General features: G+C 38.8%; 1 protein-coding gene across 2 annotated transcripts in view; it reads left to right on the top strand.

Annotated features, from left to right (window-relative positions):
- Positions 1-17,540, top strand: part of GFPT1 (glutamine--fructose-6-phosphate transaminase 1) — a 66,567-nt gene that overhangs the window by 33,584 nt on the left and 15,443 nt on the right. For both annotated transcript variants that reach the window (XM_018055446.1, XM_018055447.1), the window contains 5 exons: positions 1,840-2,003; positions 3,046-3,141; positions 9,051-9,148; positions 11,083-11,203; positions 13,658-13,815. In XM_018055446.1, the coding sequence (XP_017910935.1) occupies positions 1,840-2,003; positions 3,046-3,141; positions 9,051-9,148; positions 11,083-11,203; positions 13,658-13,815 (637 nt within the window). The remainder of the gene's footprint in view (positions 1-1,839; positions 2,004-3,045; positions 3,142-9,050; positions 9,149-11,082; positions 11,204-13,657; positions 13,816-17,540) is intronic.

The following is a 17,540-nucleotide window of genomic DNA, read 5'->3' as shown; positions in this document are numbered from 1 at the left end:
TTTGTATAAATCTAGTCATGCTGTATAGGAGAACTTTGTTAATTAAGATTGTGAAGGTGACCATTCTGGGGTCCTAGAATGTCTTTTCTGTCAATTCAGAGTATGTAGGTCCATCTACAAAGAAGAGATAATGGTCATTGAGACTTGCTCTGATATATTTACTTTGAGCTTGTGTATTTTTTGGTCTCTTCTTTTAGAGCTATAACCCAGGTTTTATAGGGAGGAGAGATTTTATTTATTTTTACTTTTTTTTTTTTTTACACTTTTTATTTTGTATTGTGGTATAGCCGATTAGCAATTTTGTGATAGTTTCAGGTGAATAGTGAAGGAACTCAGTCACATATGTATCAGTCCTCTCCCAAACTTCCCCTGGGAGGAGAGATTTTTAGGTTGGAGAGTAGAATGGCTTAGCATCATACCAATGATAGTATACTTGCTTACCCAGATTGTAGTTTTAATCCAGTGTGGACACATCTTTTTGATTGAAAAATAACTGGCAGCAAAATCACTTATATAGGAAATAGTACTAGACTGAAACATTTTGAGAGAAAATGCAGTAGGATGCTTGGAGGCATTTATAAATGAAATTTAAATAGTAATGAGTATAAAATGGAATCACCCAAATTGCCGGCAGGTGTTTGAGTCATTCATTGTGCCTGAAAGTAAGGGGATCTAAAAATGAATATTCATGCAGGTTAGGACTGCAAAGGGTGTATTATCTCAGTGGGAAAGCAAGCTTCACTATTTTCTGAATTTTACAGGTGTGTAGGGTATGTAGTCAGTGCTGAGATGTGTCATTGCTGTCATTAAGTAGGCTTGTTACAGAGTTGACAGTTGGGGCTTAAGTAAGCTGGAAGTTATGAGAGCATCTCAACATTTTTTCTTTCACTCATACATTCATATTGAACACTCCAGCAAAGTGATGTACTGGGTTCAGGAGACAACGGTGAGTAAAAATAAAAATATTACTTGTCATTAAGGATCTCTTCCTTAATGAGGGGAGACAGATTTTAGTCAATAATCACCAAGTATAGAATTCTAGTTGTGACAAGAGCTACAGAATGCTTGTGATAGAGTGATTTAACTTTCCTACTGGTACATTTCTTTAAGAGAGTGATGTTTGAACTGAGACTTAAGGAGATAACTAGGAGTTAACTCAGTGAAGAGGTGGAGGGGAAGAACATTCATTCTCTGCAGATGGATCAGCCTGTGGGAGCTAGAATGGGTGTCAGTGTGTCGAGTAGAGAGAGGAAGTTTGGTGGGAGATGAGGCCAGAGAAAGAGGTAGGGGGCGTGGTAAAGGCATTTTGATATTTTCCTGAGAACTAAAGGGAAGGTGTCAGGTGGTTTATTGGGTGAGGGAGAAATCTTAATTAGAATTGACCTTTGATACACGTTTTGGCAGAAATGGAGAGTGGATGGAGGGAGGTTAGAGGGAACAGGGGTGGAAGCTAGGAGGTTGCTGCAGTAGTCCTGTGAGAGCTGGTAGTAGCTTGAACTGGTTTGTGGTGGTGCACACAGAGAAACTCTGGGAAATATTTAGGAGTTAAAATTGGAAGACTTGGTGCTGGGTAGGATGAGAAGGAAATAACCGTGCCTTCTGATCTGATCTTATCAAATTTGGCTTTGGTTGTTAGACCGAGGTTGTTTTTCATTGTCTGCATTGACCACCCCCTCCTCCATTTCTCTGTAAGGAATAGCATTGATAACCAGAAATGTATCAGAGATACTGCCAGATGCAACTTTGTATTTAAACTTGGTCCTTTTGTTCTAATGATAGTTATATTTATAGTAATCCTCCTAGATTATTGATTGTTCTGTCTCCTGGAACATTTTGTAGTGCTGTCATCGAACACACGAATCGCGTCATCTTTCTTGAGGATGACGATGTCGCCGCAGTGGTAGATGGCCGTCTTTCTATCCATCGAATTAAACGGACTGCGGGAGATCACCCTGGACGAGCTGTGCAGACCCTCCAGATGGAACTCCAGCAGATCATGAAGGGTGAACGTTTTTGTCCTGTTATAGCTCAGTGTCCTCGATGGAAAGGATACATCCTCCTTCCTGTCCTGGTGTAGGAATCTGATAACACAGGATAGTGAAGGGCTCACACCAGAAAGGGGGATGATTCTTTGGAGAAAGTATCTGCTCATTTGACCATATTTGGTACCAACTAACTCATGGTTTGTTGTTTCTCACATTAAAAAAGAATTCAATCATTTGAATAATACAGGGAAGCCTGGCGTGCTACAGTCCGTGGGGTCACAAAGATCAGACACGACTGAGCGACTGAACTGAACTGATATTTTTAAGATTCTTTATAAGTATAGTTTGTGTTCTCTTCTTTATTCCTCTCTTCTCCTTGTGCTTCAGTTTTCTCATATATGAAGTGGAGATCATAGGACTACCTCACTGAGGTTGTTTTGGGGATTAGCCCTGACAACAGTGCCTGACATGCTTAGTGAGCTCTACATAATGTTTGTTACTATTAACTATTGTGATTATGGTGATAGTGGTTTTTATAGTCCTTTCTGATGGGGTTGTAGTTAAAAATAAGCTAAAGTTTATTGCATAATGGCTGTATATGTCAAGTCTTTACTATATTAACCCACACTACCACACTGTGAAGTAGCTGCTAGAATAGATTTAACTGGTTAAGGAGTTTCCCAGAGCCTCTTCAGTTCAGTTCAGTCGCTCAGTTGTGTCCGACTCTTTGCGACCCCATGAATTGCAGATAATAACAATAGAACCATTATTTGAATCTAGATTTGACTCTAGACCTTAAGCTTGTCCCACTCCTCTGTTTTGCTGTAATTGCATATTTTAGGTATAAAGTTAATAAAAGCATATTTTCCTCCATACTAGCTTATTTTTCTTCCCATAGGGTAAAGTGTTATAAATGAATATTGTTCTCTACTGCATGACCTTTTGTTTAATTTCATTTACTAAGGTTATATTGAACGAGATAGACTTTTAGTTGAATATAAATTTCCTATCCTTTGGCGTGTTAGTTTCTGTTTTAATGATACAATTTATATTACTTTAGGCAACTTCAGTTCCTTTATGCAGAAGGAAATTTTTGAACAGCCAGAGTCAGTTGTGAACACAATGAGAGGAAGAGTCAACTTTGATGACTATACTGGTAATTACATATGAACTGTGTTATTATTTCAAAGTCGCATGGGGGTTGACATTGACAGCCTTATTAGAGTTCATTGTCCTTTATAGCCTTATAGAATAATTGTGGCTGCCAGCTATCAGTGGAGCCCAGCCCTCTTTTAAAAGTCCTTCAGTGTGTGATTCCACTGATACGAGGTTATATCTAAGTTATCCTTAGGGGCTGAGGAGAGGAGGTAATGGGGATTTAGTGTTTAGTGGATATATATCTAAGGTAGATTTGTAGAGACAGAAGGTAGACTAGTGGTTAGCAGGGGCTGAGGAGCAGAGAGAATGGGATTTAGTGTTTAATGGATGCAGAACTTCAGTTTGGGATGATGAAAAGTTCTGAGATGGATGATTGTGATGATTGTACAACTGTGTGGATGTGCTCAATGCCACTGAATTACACACTCACAGACCATTAAACAGTAATCCTTATGTTCTGTATTTCACCACAGTAGAAATGAGGGAGTAATAAGTGATGGTTGCCAGGAGCTGAAGGCATGGGGTTGGGGAATGGTGAATGACTGTTAATGGATATAGGTTTTTTGGAGGTGATGGAAATATAAAATTGATGGAGGTGATGGCTGTACAACTCTGAAATACTAAATACCACTAATCATACAGTCTGAAAAGGTGAATTTTATGGTAAATGGTAGCATATCTAAAGTGGTTATGAAAAATGTATAAGATGGGTAGAGAGTCACATTTTAAAATTGTTGTCAGTTATGGGAGTATTTGGGCTTCCCTGGTGGCTCAGACAGTAAAGAATCTGCCTGCAATACAGGAAACCTAGGTTTGATCCCTGGATCAGGAAGATCCCCTGGAGAAAGGAATGGCTACCCACTTCAGTTTTCTTGTCTGGAGAATTCCATGGCTACAGTCTGTGGAGCGTTGCAAAGAGTTGGACACGATTTAGTGACTAACACTTTCACTTTCATGGGACTATTAGGGTGATCTTCCTGGGGCAGGGAAAAGTCCTTCAGTGTACCATTAGAAACATTTAACCCGTTTTCAGTTCAGAGACCTTTTATTGAGCACTTGCTATTACCAGGGGCTGTTCTGAACACTGAATTCTCAGAAGAATGAGATGTGGTCCTCTTATTGGGAAGCTTACTTGTATCTGTTCAGCCTAGGTTTTTTCTCTCAGTTTATAAATGAGTGAGATGTGAACTTCCCAGAGGTTTTCAAGTGTTTGCCTAATGCCTTTTGTGGTATTTTGCCTTCCTGTGTGTGTAAGGTGGGATGATAGTGCAGCTCTGGTCTTATTTCTGAAAATTCTCCAGACCTTGTGTCACAGGATTTTTTGCACTTGGTAAAATGAGTTTGAGATTGACTTTCTGTGGTTACAGAAAATCAGATTTTCAGAACATTCCTTGTGACCAGTTTCATAAACAAGCTTTGGGCTAAACTTCTCAGTGTTAGGAATCAGTTTTTGAGAGATTGTATCTAGTACACAGAAGTCTTTTCCTGAATTTGTGTGTTAAATAATAAGTGCCTTCTTTTTGTGATGTCCTGATAGAGAATTATTTCTCTGAATAAGTGTGGTTTTTGTATACTTTATTGTCTGAGAAGCATCATACTCTTTCTCAGCTAGAGAGATTTGTCAATGGCTGAGTTATAAGTGACATCTGTGGGAGGAGCACCATGCTGAATGCATCAGGAGCTGTGGGAAAGTTCTCTCTACTGTGGTCTCCTCTAGGTTTTTAGAAGGGGGGGATTTGCATAATTTTACATAATTAACTATTTAAAGAAAGGTAAAATATGATAAATGACATTAGACCCACAGTTTAGTGTTGAAATGTTTAATGTTGAATTGAGAGAGAATGAATCTGTTTAGACAGGGGGCCAGGCCAGGTTCCATGATGTAGGCAGATATAGTTGTAAAGGATTTGGAAGGTTGGAATATGTGACAGGGAGTTGGGAGCTTTGCAGCTGGGTAGAATGCGTTAGCTAAGGGGAGATAGTGGAAAACCATTAGACGTTTATTTGTGAGATAATATGTAGTCCGGTTTGCCTGCCCTGTCTTGTACATGAAGAGGGGTAGGGAGCAGTAAGTCTAGGCAGGAAGGTGAGAGAATCTGTCAAGGAGAGCCTTGGATGCCTTCTATTGTGTATGAAGGGTGCCTCCTTTGTAGAAATTACAGAGCTTTCAGGAGACTGAGGAGAGGCTTGGGAGTGATTCTAGCTTCACTGATGTGACCAGACTACCAGTCTCGGTGTGCACTGGAGGAACGAGAGGCTGAGATACAGTCACCAGTTGCAATGTTGTCCCATCTGGGGTAAAGCGATGGGGAAGGGGAGGCAAGTGGAGGCTAGGAGAGAAACAGGAGCATTGCAAACCAGAACCTGCATCTGCTTGTGTGGGGCGAGGCAGTTGTGGAAGGTGGTTGAACTGAAAGAACTGGGAGAGTAGCAGTAAGTAAATACTGTTACAGCATGGAAGGGAAGTAAGATTAGGAAAAAGCGTTGTTTTATAAAGGAAGAGAACAAGATAAACTTTGAGAAGTCATGATTTTAAAAAGCACTTTTATCTATGGTATGTGTTCCTCATAAAAGTTCCGTAATATAAACAGGATGACTGTTATCTTTGTTGTTAAGATAAGGAAGTTGAGGCTCTGTCAGTTTGAAGTCTTGCCAAAGGTCACACGGCTGGTCACTTATGGAGTCAGTCGGGCCTCCAGCGTTCAGTGGTTCCCACTCCTCCAGCCCATCTCCAGGCGCTCCTGCCGCAGTCATGGTCTCCCTTACCAGGAGTAGGAGTCTCTCCAAAGCATCCATTCAGACCATGGGCGACTCCTTTCAGAACTCTCCCAGACACCCTTCAGCCAGCGGGGAATGGCAACCCACTCCAGTGTTCTTGCCTGGAAAACCTCATGGACAGAGGAGCCTGGTGTGTTATAGTCCATGGGTTTGCATGGAGTTGGACATGACTGAGCGACTAACACACAGACAGTTTTAAGGAAACATTTCAGTTCAGTTCAGTTCAGTTGCTCAGTCGTGTCCGACTCTTTGCGACCCCATGAATCGCAGCACGCCAGGCCTCCCTGTCCATCACCAACTCCCGGAGTTCACTCAGACTCACATCCATCGAGTCCGTGATGCCATCCAGCCATCTCATCCTCTGTCATCCCCTTTTCCTCTTGCCCCCAATCACTCCCAGCATCAGAGTCTTTTCCAGTGAGTCAACTGTTTGCATGAGGTGGCCAAAGTACTGGAGTTTCAGCTTCAGCATCATTCCTTCCAAAGAAATCCCAGGGCTGATCTCCTTCAGAATGGACTGGTTGGATCTTCTTGCAGTCCGAGGGACTCTCAAGAGTCTTCTCCAACACCACACTTCAGAAGCATCAATTCTTTGACGCTCAGCCTTCTTCACAGTCCAACTCTCACATCCATACATGACCACTGGAAAAACCATAGCCTTGACTAGACGGACCTTTGTTGGCAAAGTAATGTCTCTGCTCTTCAATGTGCTATCTAGGTTGGTCATAACTTTTCTTCCAAGGAGTAAGCGTCTTTTAATTTCATAGCTGCAGTCACCATCTGCAGTGATTTTGGAGCCCCCCAAAATAAAGTCTGACACTGTTTCCCCATCTATTTCCCATGAAGTGATGGGACCGGATGCCATGATCTTCGTTTTCTGAATGTTGAGCTTTAAGTCAACTTTTCACTCTCCTTTTTCACTTTCATCAAGAGGCTTTTTAGTTCCTCTTCACTTTCTGCCATAAGGTTGGTATCATCTGCATATCTGAGGTGATAGATATTTCTCCCGGCAATCTTGATTCCAGCTTGTGTTTCTTCCAGCCCAGCCTTTCTCATGATGTACTCTGCATATAAGTTAAATAAACAGGGTGACAATATACAGCCTTGACGCACTCCTTTTCCTATGTGGAACCAGTCTGTTGTTCCATGTCCAGTTCTAACTGTTGCTTCCTGACCTGCATACAAATTTCTCAAGAGGCAGGTCAGGTGGTCTGGTATTCCCATCTCTCTCAGAATTTTCCACAGTTTATTGTGATCCACACAGTCAAAAGCTTTGGCATAGTCAATAAAGCAGAAGTAGATGTTTTTCTGGAACTCTTTTGCTTTTTCGATGATCCAGCAGATGATGGCAATTTGATCTCTGGTTCCTCTGCCTTTTAAGGAAACATGTAATGACCAGCTAACCTCATGGTCCAGCCTTACTGTCCTTCTTGGTCATCATCTGAAATACAGGTCTCTCTGATAGTCTGTCTGCTTTACGTTTAGTCATCTCCAGACTCATTTGCTTTTGCACGACCCCATACCTAGACTCTTAAAGTTGTTTACTCTCCCCCTGCTTACATCTTTTCGGTACATGCTGAAGTCTGTGGAAAAATGCCAGAGACAGAGCTATACGTAAAGGAATAGCAAGGCCAGTCTGGCTGGAGTGGCCTCGGTGAGAGGGCAGATGCCGGGAGATTAGGTCAAAGTGAAGCAAGAAACAGGGTGTCTGCCTCCTGAAAGCCATAATAAGGAATTTGGACTTTATTCCAAAGTTATTTGGGAAGCCATTGAGGCTTTTCATTATTGTTTTGTATTCTGCTTTATTCATTTCTTAAAATAGAGAAATACAGTGTGCCCTCTCAGTATTGAAATTTAGAAGGAAGAATATAAAGTTATTCAAAAATATTCAAAAACCTATATCTTGCTTCCAATTTATAACTAGTTAAGGTAGAAAAAAGAGTGGAGGGGACAAAGGGCAGGGGCAGAGTATACAAACTGGTGGTGGGTCAGACGGCGGAGGAGTCTGCTCACGGGCCTGCTCACCACTCTCATAGTCACGTGCTGAACTGTCTGGTAGCCACACAGTGCCCTGGACAGTGGGTTCACTTGGTAGGTGCTCAGAATATTAGTTGAATGATTGAATAAATGTTGGATGAAACTTTCTCACAAATAGAAAACTAGCCATGTAACCATGTATAGAAGAATCCATAGACAAGGCATGCTTAGAAGGACACATACGTGGCTATAGAGACAGACTCATTGCAGGGTTTTGATATCAGATTTGTTTCTAAAGAATTCCTCTAAAAGATCATTCTGGCTGTGTGTGGAGAAAGGCTTTAGGAGGCGGAGAAGAGGTTGGAGAATGTGGTCCAGGGTAGAGATGTTGAACTCGGGGATGACATTAGAGGGCCAGTTTGAAGACAGGGCTCTCAGGACTTGCTTGTGCAGTGGTTGTGGAGCACCCAAGGATGACCCCGACGTTAGGTGAGTGTTTGGCATTTACTGAGATGCGAAAGACTGAGAGGAGCCTGGTGTATATTGTGTTCAGAGCACTGTTCTGGGCACCTAGTAGAAATGAACATAAGATAATTTTTTTTCCAGGCAGACTTAGAGATAATTAGGTATAATAAAACTTGACTGTTCTTAATGTATAATTCAGTGGGTTTTCCCAACCTCTTACAACATGGTCATAGTCCTAAACAACCTGTACAACAGTCAAGAGTTAGCACAGATCCTTCCTAAAAATTTCCCCATGGCCCTTTTAGTCAGCCCTTTCCACATCTCCAGGCACTGATATCTGCTGATCTGTTGTCTGTGTTCTTACCGTTTTACCTTTAAGAGAACTTCTAATCTGAAGAGAGGAATGTAAAAATGACCAATCAGGGTAGGTTGTGGTAAATAACTGTAGTTCTGTAGGCATGTTTGTGGAGTGAGGAAGGTTTATTACAAGTTTGGGGTGATCAGTTAGGTTCTGACTTATTTAATTTACTTTCAAAACTAGAGAGAACTGTGTTTCCTAAGAGAAATATGAATGCTTTAAAACAGCAGTGTTTTTTTCCCAGAGAGGCAGTGGACACTCCTGAAAAGTAATTACCTGTTTCATATACTTCTTTCCTAAATAATTATATGCACAAACTTTCTTTTCAGTGAATTTGGGTGGTTTGAAGGATCACATTAAGGAGATCCAGAGGTGTCGGCGTTTGATTCTTATTGCTTGTGGAACAAGTTACCATGCTGGTGTAGCAGTAAGTGGCTTCTTAAAATTTTAGTTGTGTTATTTTGGTTATTAGAAAATACCTGCAGACAAATAGTACCTCCAGTAACATAGCATGTAAAACTATTTTTTTGTTTTTATTGTTAAAACATCATGTTTTGATGACAAAAATCAAGAAGGTTGAGGAAGGGAATTTTAATAGCTACTTGGAATTACTTATCAGTGGATCATCTGCTTAGATATACAGGTGGACCGCCTGCAACTGACTTAACAAAAGGCAAAGAGTGGCAAGTTCTTGTGCCCTCCTGGCTTTGTGGTTCACACTGCATGCCTGCTTCTGTTAGAGCAGTTCCTGGGTTTTGTGTGTCATTGTTCACTTACCTCAGACAGGGGGATGGGGCAAGTGAACCTTAATAGGATTTTGCCTAGTAAGCACATTTCTGCAGAGAAAGGACATCTTCTTTTTTGATAGACTTGACTGTTGATTTTGGAAGCTGAAATTCTGTATCAGAGATGTGTGTTGGCTGTCAGTATGGAAGTGTAGGACTTTTAACAGTCTTTCAGTCCAATAAATCAGATCCACATGTAGTTACACTGTAAAGAGACAGGTTATGTGCTGTTGATATCAATTTCTATAAGTACAGAAAACCTTTACACACTCAGTTCTGTTTTAGGATTGATTTCCAAAGTTCATGACAGTAATTTTTTAATTTGCTGGGGCATAAATATTACTTATCTACAATTGTGGGAACCATTCATTTGATGAGTGAGTAAAACCCAACCCTTGCCTCTCAGTAGGCTTTGTTCTTCTCTAAAGCACCCTCTTCTCCCTCCTTCCCCACTTTCCCCAAATTACGTGGTCCTAAAAAGGAAAATCTGTGCAGTTTTGAAGGGAAGAGTTGTAAGAAAGTAATTGTTTTCAGCATTAGAAATAAAAAGAATGAACTAAAGACATTAGTGTAAGTTAAGGGATTGGTTAATTTAGTGGTGGCTTAGATCTATTATTGAATGAACCCTCTATTCAGAAATTAAAAATTAATTAAATGTTTCATCTAATGCTAAGCCTATATTGTGGGGCATAAATTATATATATGCTGTGTTAGAATTCTCTGATTTGAAAAGATGTAGGGTCTTCTTTTGATTTGTTTGGTTTTTTTGGAGACTACAGTATTAACAAATACTAAAAATCTCGTGTGGTGGGACTTCCTTGGTAGTTCGTTGGTTATTACTCTAGGCTTCCACTGCAGGGGGCACAAGTTTGAACCCTGGTCAGAGCATGAAGATCCCACATGCTGCACCACTGCAGCCTCCTCCCTGCCCCGCAAAAAGTAATTCCAGTGTGGTTTAGGATACAAAAGTGTCATTGAATTGATCCTATCTAGTTATCCCCCCTACTCTACCCTCCATACTGCAGAGTTTGAAAATAGTGACCATTCTTAAATAAGATTTCTGAAGTGTATTGACTCTTTTTGAGAAAACACATTCTTAATGAATACATAGTATTTTTTTTTTAATACATAGTATTTTGAAGTGTTTACTTTTTCATTTGGTATTTCTGCATCTGTTGTCTCATTTGGAATCTGTTACTGATCTGGTATTATATGAATTGTCATTTAAAACTTAGAAATTGGGAAGGTAGAGTTAATATGCAAGCTAACTCAGAACAGTGCTTTTTCCACTACTCAAAACATTTTATACGTGTGGGTGTATTTGCTTATAAGAACACATGCATTTATATTGTCTAAAGAGACTTGTGCTGAAATGTTAACAGTGCTTATCTCCTGGGTGGTGGGATTTCGTATTTTTTTTAATGCTTTAATCTGTGTTGTTTGTATTTTCTAACATTGCTTACATATCATTTTTATAATCAGAAAAAGTGAAAACTATACATTGAGTCTAAGATATTCCAGTGAAAAAGAGTATTTGAAATACAGTTGTCTGACCAAGGCATCTGTTTTTCTGCAGACACGTCAAGTTCTGGAAGAGCTGACTGAGTTGCCTGTTATGGTGGAGCTTGCCAGTGACTTCCTGGATAGAAACACCCCAGTTTTTCGAGATGATGTTTGCTTTTTCATTAGTCAGTCAGGTATGCTAATTTTAAAGACTTAAAAGGAAAGTCATTCTTTCTAACAACTACAGCATATATCTGCAAAACTGATCCTTAAAGATAAACTAGTATTTGCTGGTGAGTCAGTCAGTTCAGTTCAGTCGCTCAGTCGTGTCCCACTCTTTGTAGCCCCATGAATCGCAGCATCCCACCCCTCCCTGTCCATCACCAACTCCGGGAGTTCACCCAGACTCACGTCCGTTGAGTCAGTGTTGCCATCCAGCCATCTCATCCTCTGTCATCCCCTTCTCCTCCTGCCCCCAATACCCTCCCAGCATCAGAGTCTTTTCCAATGAGTCAACTCTTTGCGTGAGGTGCCCTAAGTACTAGAGTTTTTCAGCTTTAGCATCATTCCTTCCAAAGAAATCCCAGGGCCGATCTCCTCTAGAAGGGGCTGGTTGGATCTCCTTGCAGCCCAAGGGACTCTCAAGAGACTTCTCCAAAACCACAGTTCAAAAGCATCAATTCTTCCGCACTCAGCTTTCTTCACAGTCCAACTCTCACATCCATGCATGACTACTGGAAAAACCATAGCCTTGACTAGACGGACCTTAGTTGGCAAAGTAATGTCTCTGCTTTTGAATATGCTATCTAGGTTGGTCATAACTTTCCTTCCAAAGAGTAAGCGTCTTTTAATTTCGTGGCTGCAGTCACCATCTGCAGTGATTTTGGAGCCCCCCAAAATAAAGTCTGACACTGTTTCCATTGTTTCCCCATCCATTTTCCGTGAAATGATGGCATCTTCATCTTCTCATGAAGATGCCGTGATCTTAGTCTTCTGAATGTTTAGCTTTAAGCCAACTTTTTCACTCTCCACTTTCACTTTCATCAAGAGGCTTTTTAGTTCCTTCACTTTTTGCCCTAAGGGTAGTGTCATCTGCATATCTGAGGTAATTGTTATTTCTCCTGGCAATCTTGATTCCAGCTTGTGCTGCTTCCAGCCCAGCGTTTCTCATGATGTATTCTGCATATAAGTTAAATAAGCAGGGTGACAATATACAGCCTTGACACACTCCTTTTCCTATTTGGAACCAGTCTGTTGTTCCATGTCCAGTTCTAACTGTTGCTTCCTGACCTGCATATAGGTTTCTCAAGATGCAGGTCAGGTGGTCTGGTATTCCCATCTCTTTCAGAGTTTTCCACAGTTTATTGTGATCCACACAGTCAAAGGCTTTGGCATAGTCAATAAAGCAGAAGTAGATGTTTTTCTGGAACTCTCTTGCTTTTTTGATGATCCAGCAGATGTTGGCAATTTGATCTCTGGTTCCTCTGCCTTTTCTAAAACCAGCTTGAACATCTGGAAATTCACAGTTCACGTATTGCTGAAGCCTGGCTTGTAGAATTTGGAGCATGACTTTACTAGCATGTGAGATGAGTGCAATTGTGCGGTAGTTTGAGCATTCTTTGGCATTGCCTTTCTTTGGGATTGGAATGAAAACTGACCTTTTCCAGTCCTGTGGCCACTGCTGAGTTTTCCAAATTTGTTGGCATATTGAGTGCAGCGCTTTCACAGCATCATCTTTCAGGATTCGAAATAGCTCAACTGGAATTCCATCACCTCCACTAGCTTTGTTTGTAGTGATGCTTTCTAAGGCCCACTTGACTTCACATTGCAGGATGTCTGGCTCTAGGTGAGTAATCACACCATTGTGATTATCTTGGTCGTGAAGATCTTTTTTGTACAGTTCTTCTGTGTATTCTTGCCACCTCTTCTTAATATCTTCTGCTTCTGTTAGGTCTATACCATTTCTGTCCTTTATCGAGCCCATCTTTGCATGAAATGTTCCCTTGGTATCTCTAATTTTCTTGATGAGAGCTCTGGTCTTTCCCATTCTGTTGTTTTCCTCTATTTCTTTGCTATTTTGTTGATCGCTGAGGAAGGCTTTCTTATCTCTTCTTACTATTCTTTGCATTCCAGTTATTTGCTGGTAACTTGACAAATATAGATTTATTTTTATATTATAGAATTCTTAATGAGTTAATAAAGGCAACACAGTTTACACTCAAAAGAGCTGAAGTTTTAAAGACAAAGAAAAAAAGGAGATCCTAAGAAGTAAGATCCTGTTATGAAAAGCTTTATAATTTTATCATTTTAAGTACGTGTTTTATTTAAAACAGATGGGGAAGGCGGGGGAGGAAATTGGGGATTAACAGATATATACTACTATATATAAAATAGATAACCAAGCACAGGGAGCTATATTCAATATCAGTATCTTATAATAACCCATAATGAACAAAAATCTGAAAAACATATATAGAACTGAATCACTTTGGTGTATGCCTGAAACATTGTAAATCAACTATACTTCAGTTAAAAAATAATAAAGCAAATGATATTGTTGAAAGAGTCGTCAGTTTTCTGTTTTTGCATCTGTGGAAGAGCAAATGTTCACTGCTCTGTCTGTTACTATTGTCTTCTTTTTTATCCAGGAGAGACAGCAGATACTTTGATGGGACTTCGGTACTGTAAGGAGAGAGGAGCTTTAACTGTGGGGATTACAAACACAGTCGGCAGTTCCATATCGAGAGAGACAGACTGTGGAGTTCATATCAATGCTGGGCCTGAGATTGGTGTGGCCAGCACAAAAGTAAGTTCTTGACTTAATTCTCATGTGATAATTTAATCATAGTGTTAGTGAAATAGACTAATCTGTGTCTTCTATTTCATTTCTTAGCACTTGTACAGTTCATATAGTTAACTAGTCATTGTAATTATCCTAAGACTTAAGGGTCAAAAATAGGTAAAAACACTTGTCATCTCCCTTCCTCATGCTCATCTTAAGAGCTTAAAAGGGACAAAGGTATATAATGTAAGTTCATTTTGCCTGAGTCTCTGCTGGCTCTCTCCATTCAGCATTTATATCACTCCTGCCCTGGCGGGGTAGGCTCTTTGGTAAGTATAACAGCTTCTTTGAGGATAGTAGGGAATTAGAAAAATAACAGAAACATCCAGTTTAATTCTAATAATTTTTGACATCTTTATTTACGTATTTATACTGTCCTAATAAATGTGCCAAAATATGCACACTACCTTTGAAGGTTTGTAAAGAGAAATACACTTTTAGTATAAAGCTTGGTGATACTAAAAAAAGAGTATTATATAACACTATCTGTTTTTTCTTTAAATATACCATACATTTGTGGAGATTTAAAAGCACCTTTATTTTTGTTGAGGCCTAGGGATACTACTTTGTTCTTTGAAATTAGGATATGCATAAATTTAGTACTAGTAATAAAAATATGAATCTTAGGAAGTTGTATAAATGCAGGAAATGTTCTCCACACACGTATTATTCTTTGTGATTTCAAAATTTCAGTTTCTTATCTGTTGTTGTGCTTAAATATAATATTTATTGCTGATTGTTGAATAAGATGCTTAGGTATTGGTGGGTTTATGTTAACGATGTGTGTAGTATGTTAAAGATGTTAACATATAGAAATAACATTTGGATTCTTTTTTTCATTTAAAGAACCCCATGGAGAGTTTTTTTGTGGAAAAGTTAAAATTTTCAAGTAAAAACTCCAAGTGAGATTTTTGTTTCTTGGTTACTTCGATATTACTAACACTATAGTTTACAGAAAACTGAAGCCTGAATTTTCTCCATATGGTAATTAAAACATGTAAGATATTTGTTCTTGGGTTTCCGTTCTGTGCCTGAATGAATAAACAGCCTCCCTCGGCAGCAGTTTTTGGATTCTTGGAGTGTCCAGACAGACAGCTTTTGATCAGGGGTTAGAATCCCAGACCCTTCATTCAAACACATTTGAAGCAAGGGCTTCAGCATGGCATGTTTGGGATGTGGGATCATAGCAGTGAACAGGGGCTGTTGATTTATCTTTCTATTGAATCTTTGTTAACTATGAACTGCCAGGAGAAATAGATTTTTTTTTGGATTTCTAATTCTGTCATTCATGAAAAGATAATTTTCCTCAGTATTTTATTATAATTTTCAAACTTATTAGCAGAATTTAAAGAATTTTACATTTAACACCTCTATACCCATCACTTAGATTCTGCTGTCAACTTTTTTTCTACAACTTTACTGAGGTATAATTTTCATATAGTATTCACAAATTTTAAGTTATACTTTTAGTAAATTTGGCTGTTTATCACCATAGCCTAATTTTAAAAGACTTAATTTCTTGAAAAAGTTCCTTTGTGCCCAGTCAATTTCCACTTCTACCCCTCAGCCTTAGCTTCAGGCAAGTATTACTTTCTCTTGCTATATTATTTCATATTTAATTTTCTAGAAATTTCTTAAAAATGAGATTGTAATAATACATGTCTCTTGTATCTGGCTTCTTGCATTTAATGTGAGGCTTTAAGATTTATTCATGTTTTTTTTTAATGTCAGTAGTTTTTTTTTTTGGCAAGTCATTTTCTAAAATCTTTTTGTTTTGAAATAACTATAGATTTATAGGAAGTTGCAAAGATAATAGAGAAGTCCAGATACTTTTCACCCAGTTTCCCCCAGTAGTTGAACCTTGTATAGGAAAATAAGCATTTCCTTTTAGTATATACTTCAATTTCTTTAAAAAAAAAATGACTCCCTGAAAACATAGTATTATGACAGTTTAGTCTAATTTTTCTTAGATTCACTAAAAGCTGCAGGCCAATTATCACTGAAGAACATAGACAAAAAAATCTTCAACAAGATACTAGCTAAGCAAATTCAATAATACTTTAAAAGAATCATACACCTGGATCAGTTTGGATTTACCCCAAGGAGGCAAGGATTTTTCAGTATCTACAAGTCAATCAGTGTGATACACCACATTAACAAATTGAAGAATAAAAACCATATGATCATCTCAGTGGATGCAAAAAAAAAGCTTTTGATGAAATTCAGTATCCATTTATGAAAATGCTCTCTGGAAAGTGGGCATAGACAGACTCTGCTGCTAAGTTGCTTTAATCATGTCCGACTCTGTGCGACCCCATAGACGGCAGCCCACCAGGCTCTGCCGTCCCTGGGGTTCTCCAGGCAAGAACACTGGAGTGGGTTGCCATTTCCTTCTCCACCTCAACATAGTAAAGATCATATGTGAGAAACCCATAGATAACAGCATACTCAGTGGTGCAAAACTGAAGGCATTTCCTCTAAGATCAGGAAGAGACAAAGATGCCCACTATTACCATTTTTATTCATCACAGTATTGAAGCCCTAGTCATAGCAATCAAACCAGAAAAAGAAATAAAAGGACTGTAAATTGGAAAGAAGTAAGACTGTCACTGTTTGCAGATGACATAATACTATACATAGAATATCCTAAGGATATCACTAGAAAACTGCTAGAGCTCATCAGTGAATTTAGCAAAGTTGCAGAGTACAAAACTAATACACAGAAATCTGTTGCATTTCCAAACACTAACTATGAGCTATCAGGAAAAGAAATTAAGGAAATAATCCCATTTGCCATTGCTTCAGAAAGAATAAGATGCCTAGAAATAAATGCACCTAAGGAGGGGAAAAGACCTGTACTCTGAAAACTATAACACAGTGATGAAAAAAATTGAAGATTATGCAAGTGGATGGAAATACATTGTGTTCTTGGATTAGAAGAATTAATATTGCTAAAATGAACAACTGCCCAAGGCAATCTACAGATTGAATGCAGTGCCTTTCAAAATACCAATGCTATTTTTCATAAAACTAGAGCAAGTAATTTAAAAATTTGTGTGAAAACATGAAAGACCTTGAATAGATGAAACAGTCTTGAGAAAGAACAGAACTGGAGGACTCATGCTCCCTGACATCAAACTACGCTACAAAGCTATAGTAATCAAAACAATATGGTACTGGTACAAAAACAGATGCTTAGATCAATGGAATGGAATAGCGAGCCCAGAAATAAACCCATGCACTTAAGTTCAATTAATCTATGACAAAAGAAGCAAGAATATACAATAAAGTCAATCTCTTCAATAAGTGGTACTGGGGAAACAAGACAGTTACATGCAAAAGAATGGAGTCAGAATGTTCTCTAACACCATATACAAAACTAAACTAAAAGTGGATTAAAGAAAGACTTAAATGTGAGACCAGAAATCATAAAATTTCTAGATGCAAACCTAGTTAGAACACTCTTTGACTTATATTGCAGTAACTTTTTTTTGTATCCTTCTTCTAAAATAATAGAAACAAAAGCAAAAGTAAATAAATGGGACCTAATTATACTTAAAAGCTTTTGCACAGCAAAGGAAACCATCAGCAAAACAAAAAGACAACCTGCTTAATGGGAAAAATATTTGCAAATGATATGACCAATGAAGGACTAATATCAAAAATTATATATATAAACAGCTCATACA

The sequence above is a fragment of the Capra hircus genome, chromosome 11 (assembly GCF_001704415.2).
Source record: "Capra hircus breed San Clemente chromosome 11, ASM170441v1, whole genome shotgun sequence".
Lineage (NCBI taxonomy): Eukaryota > Metazoa > Chordata > Mammalia > Artiodactyla > Bovidae > Capra > Capra hircus.
The sequence above is the reverse complement of the archived record's forward strand: the minus strand, read 5'-3'. Positions and strand labels throughout refer to the sequence as shown.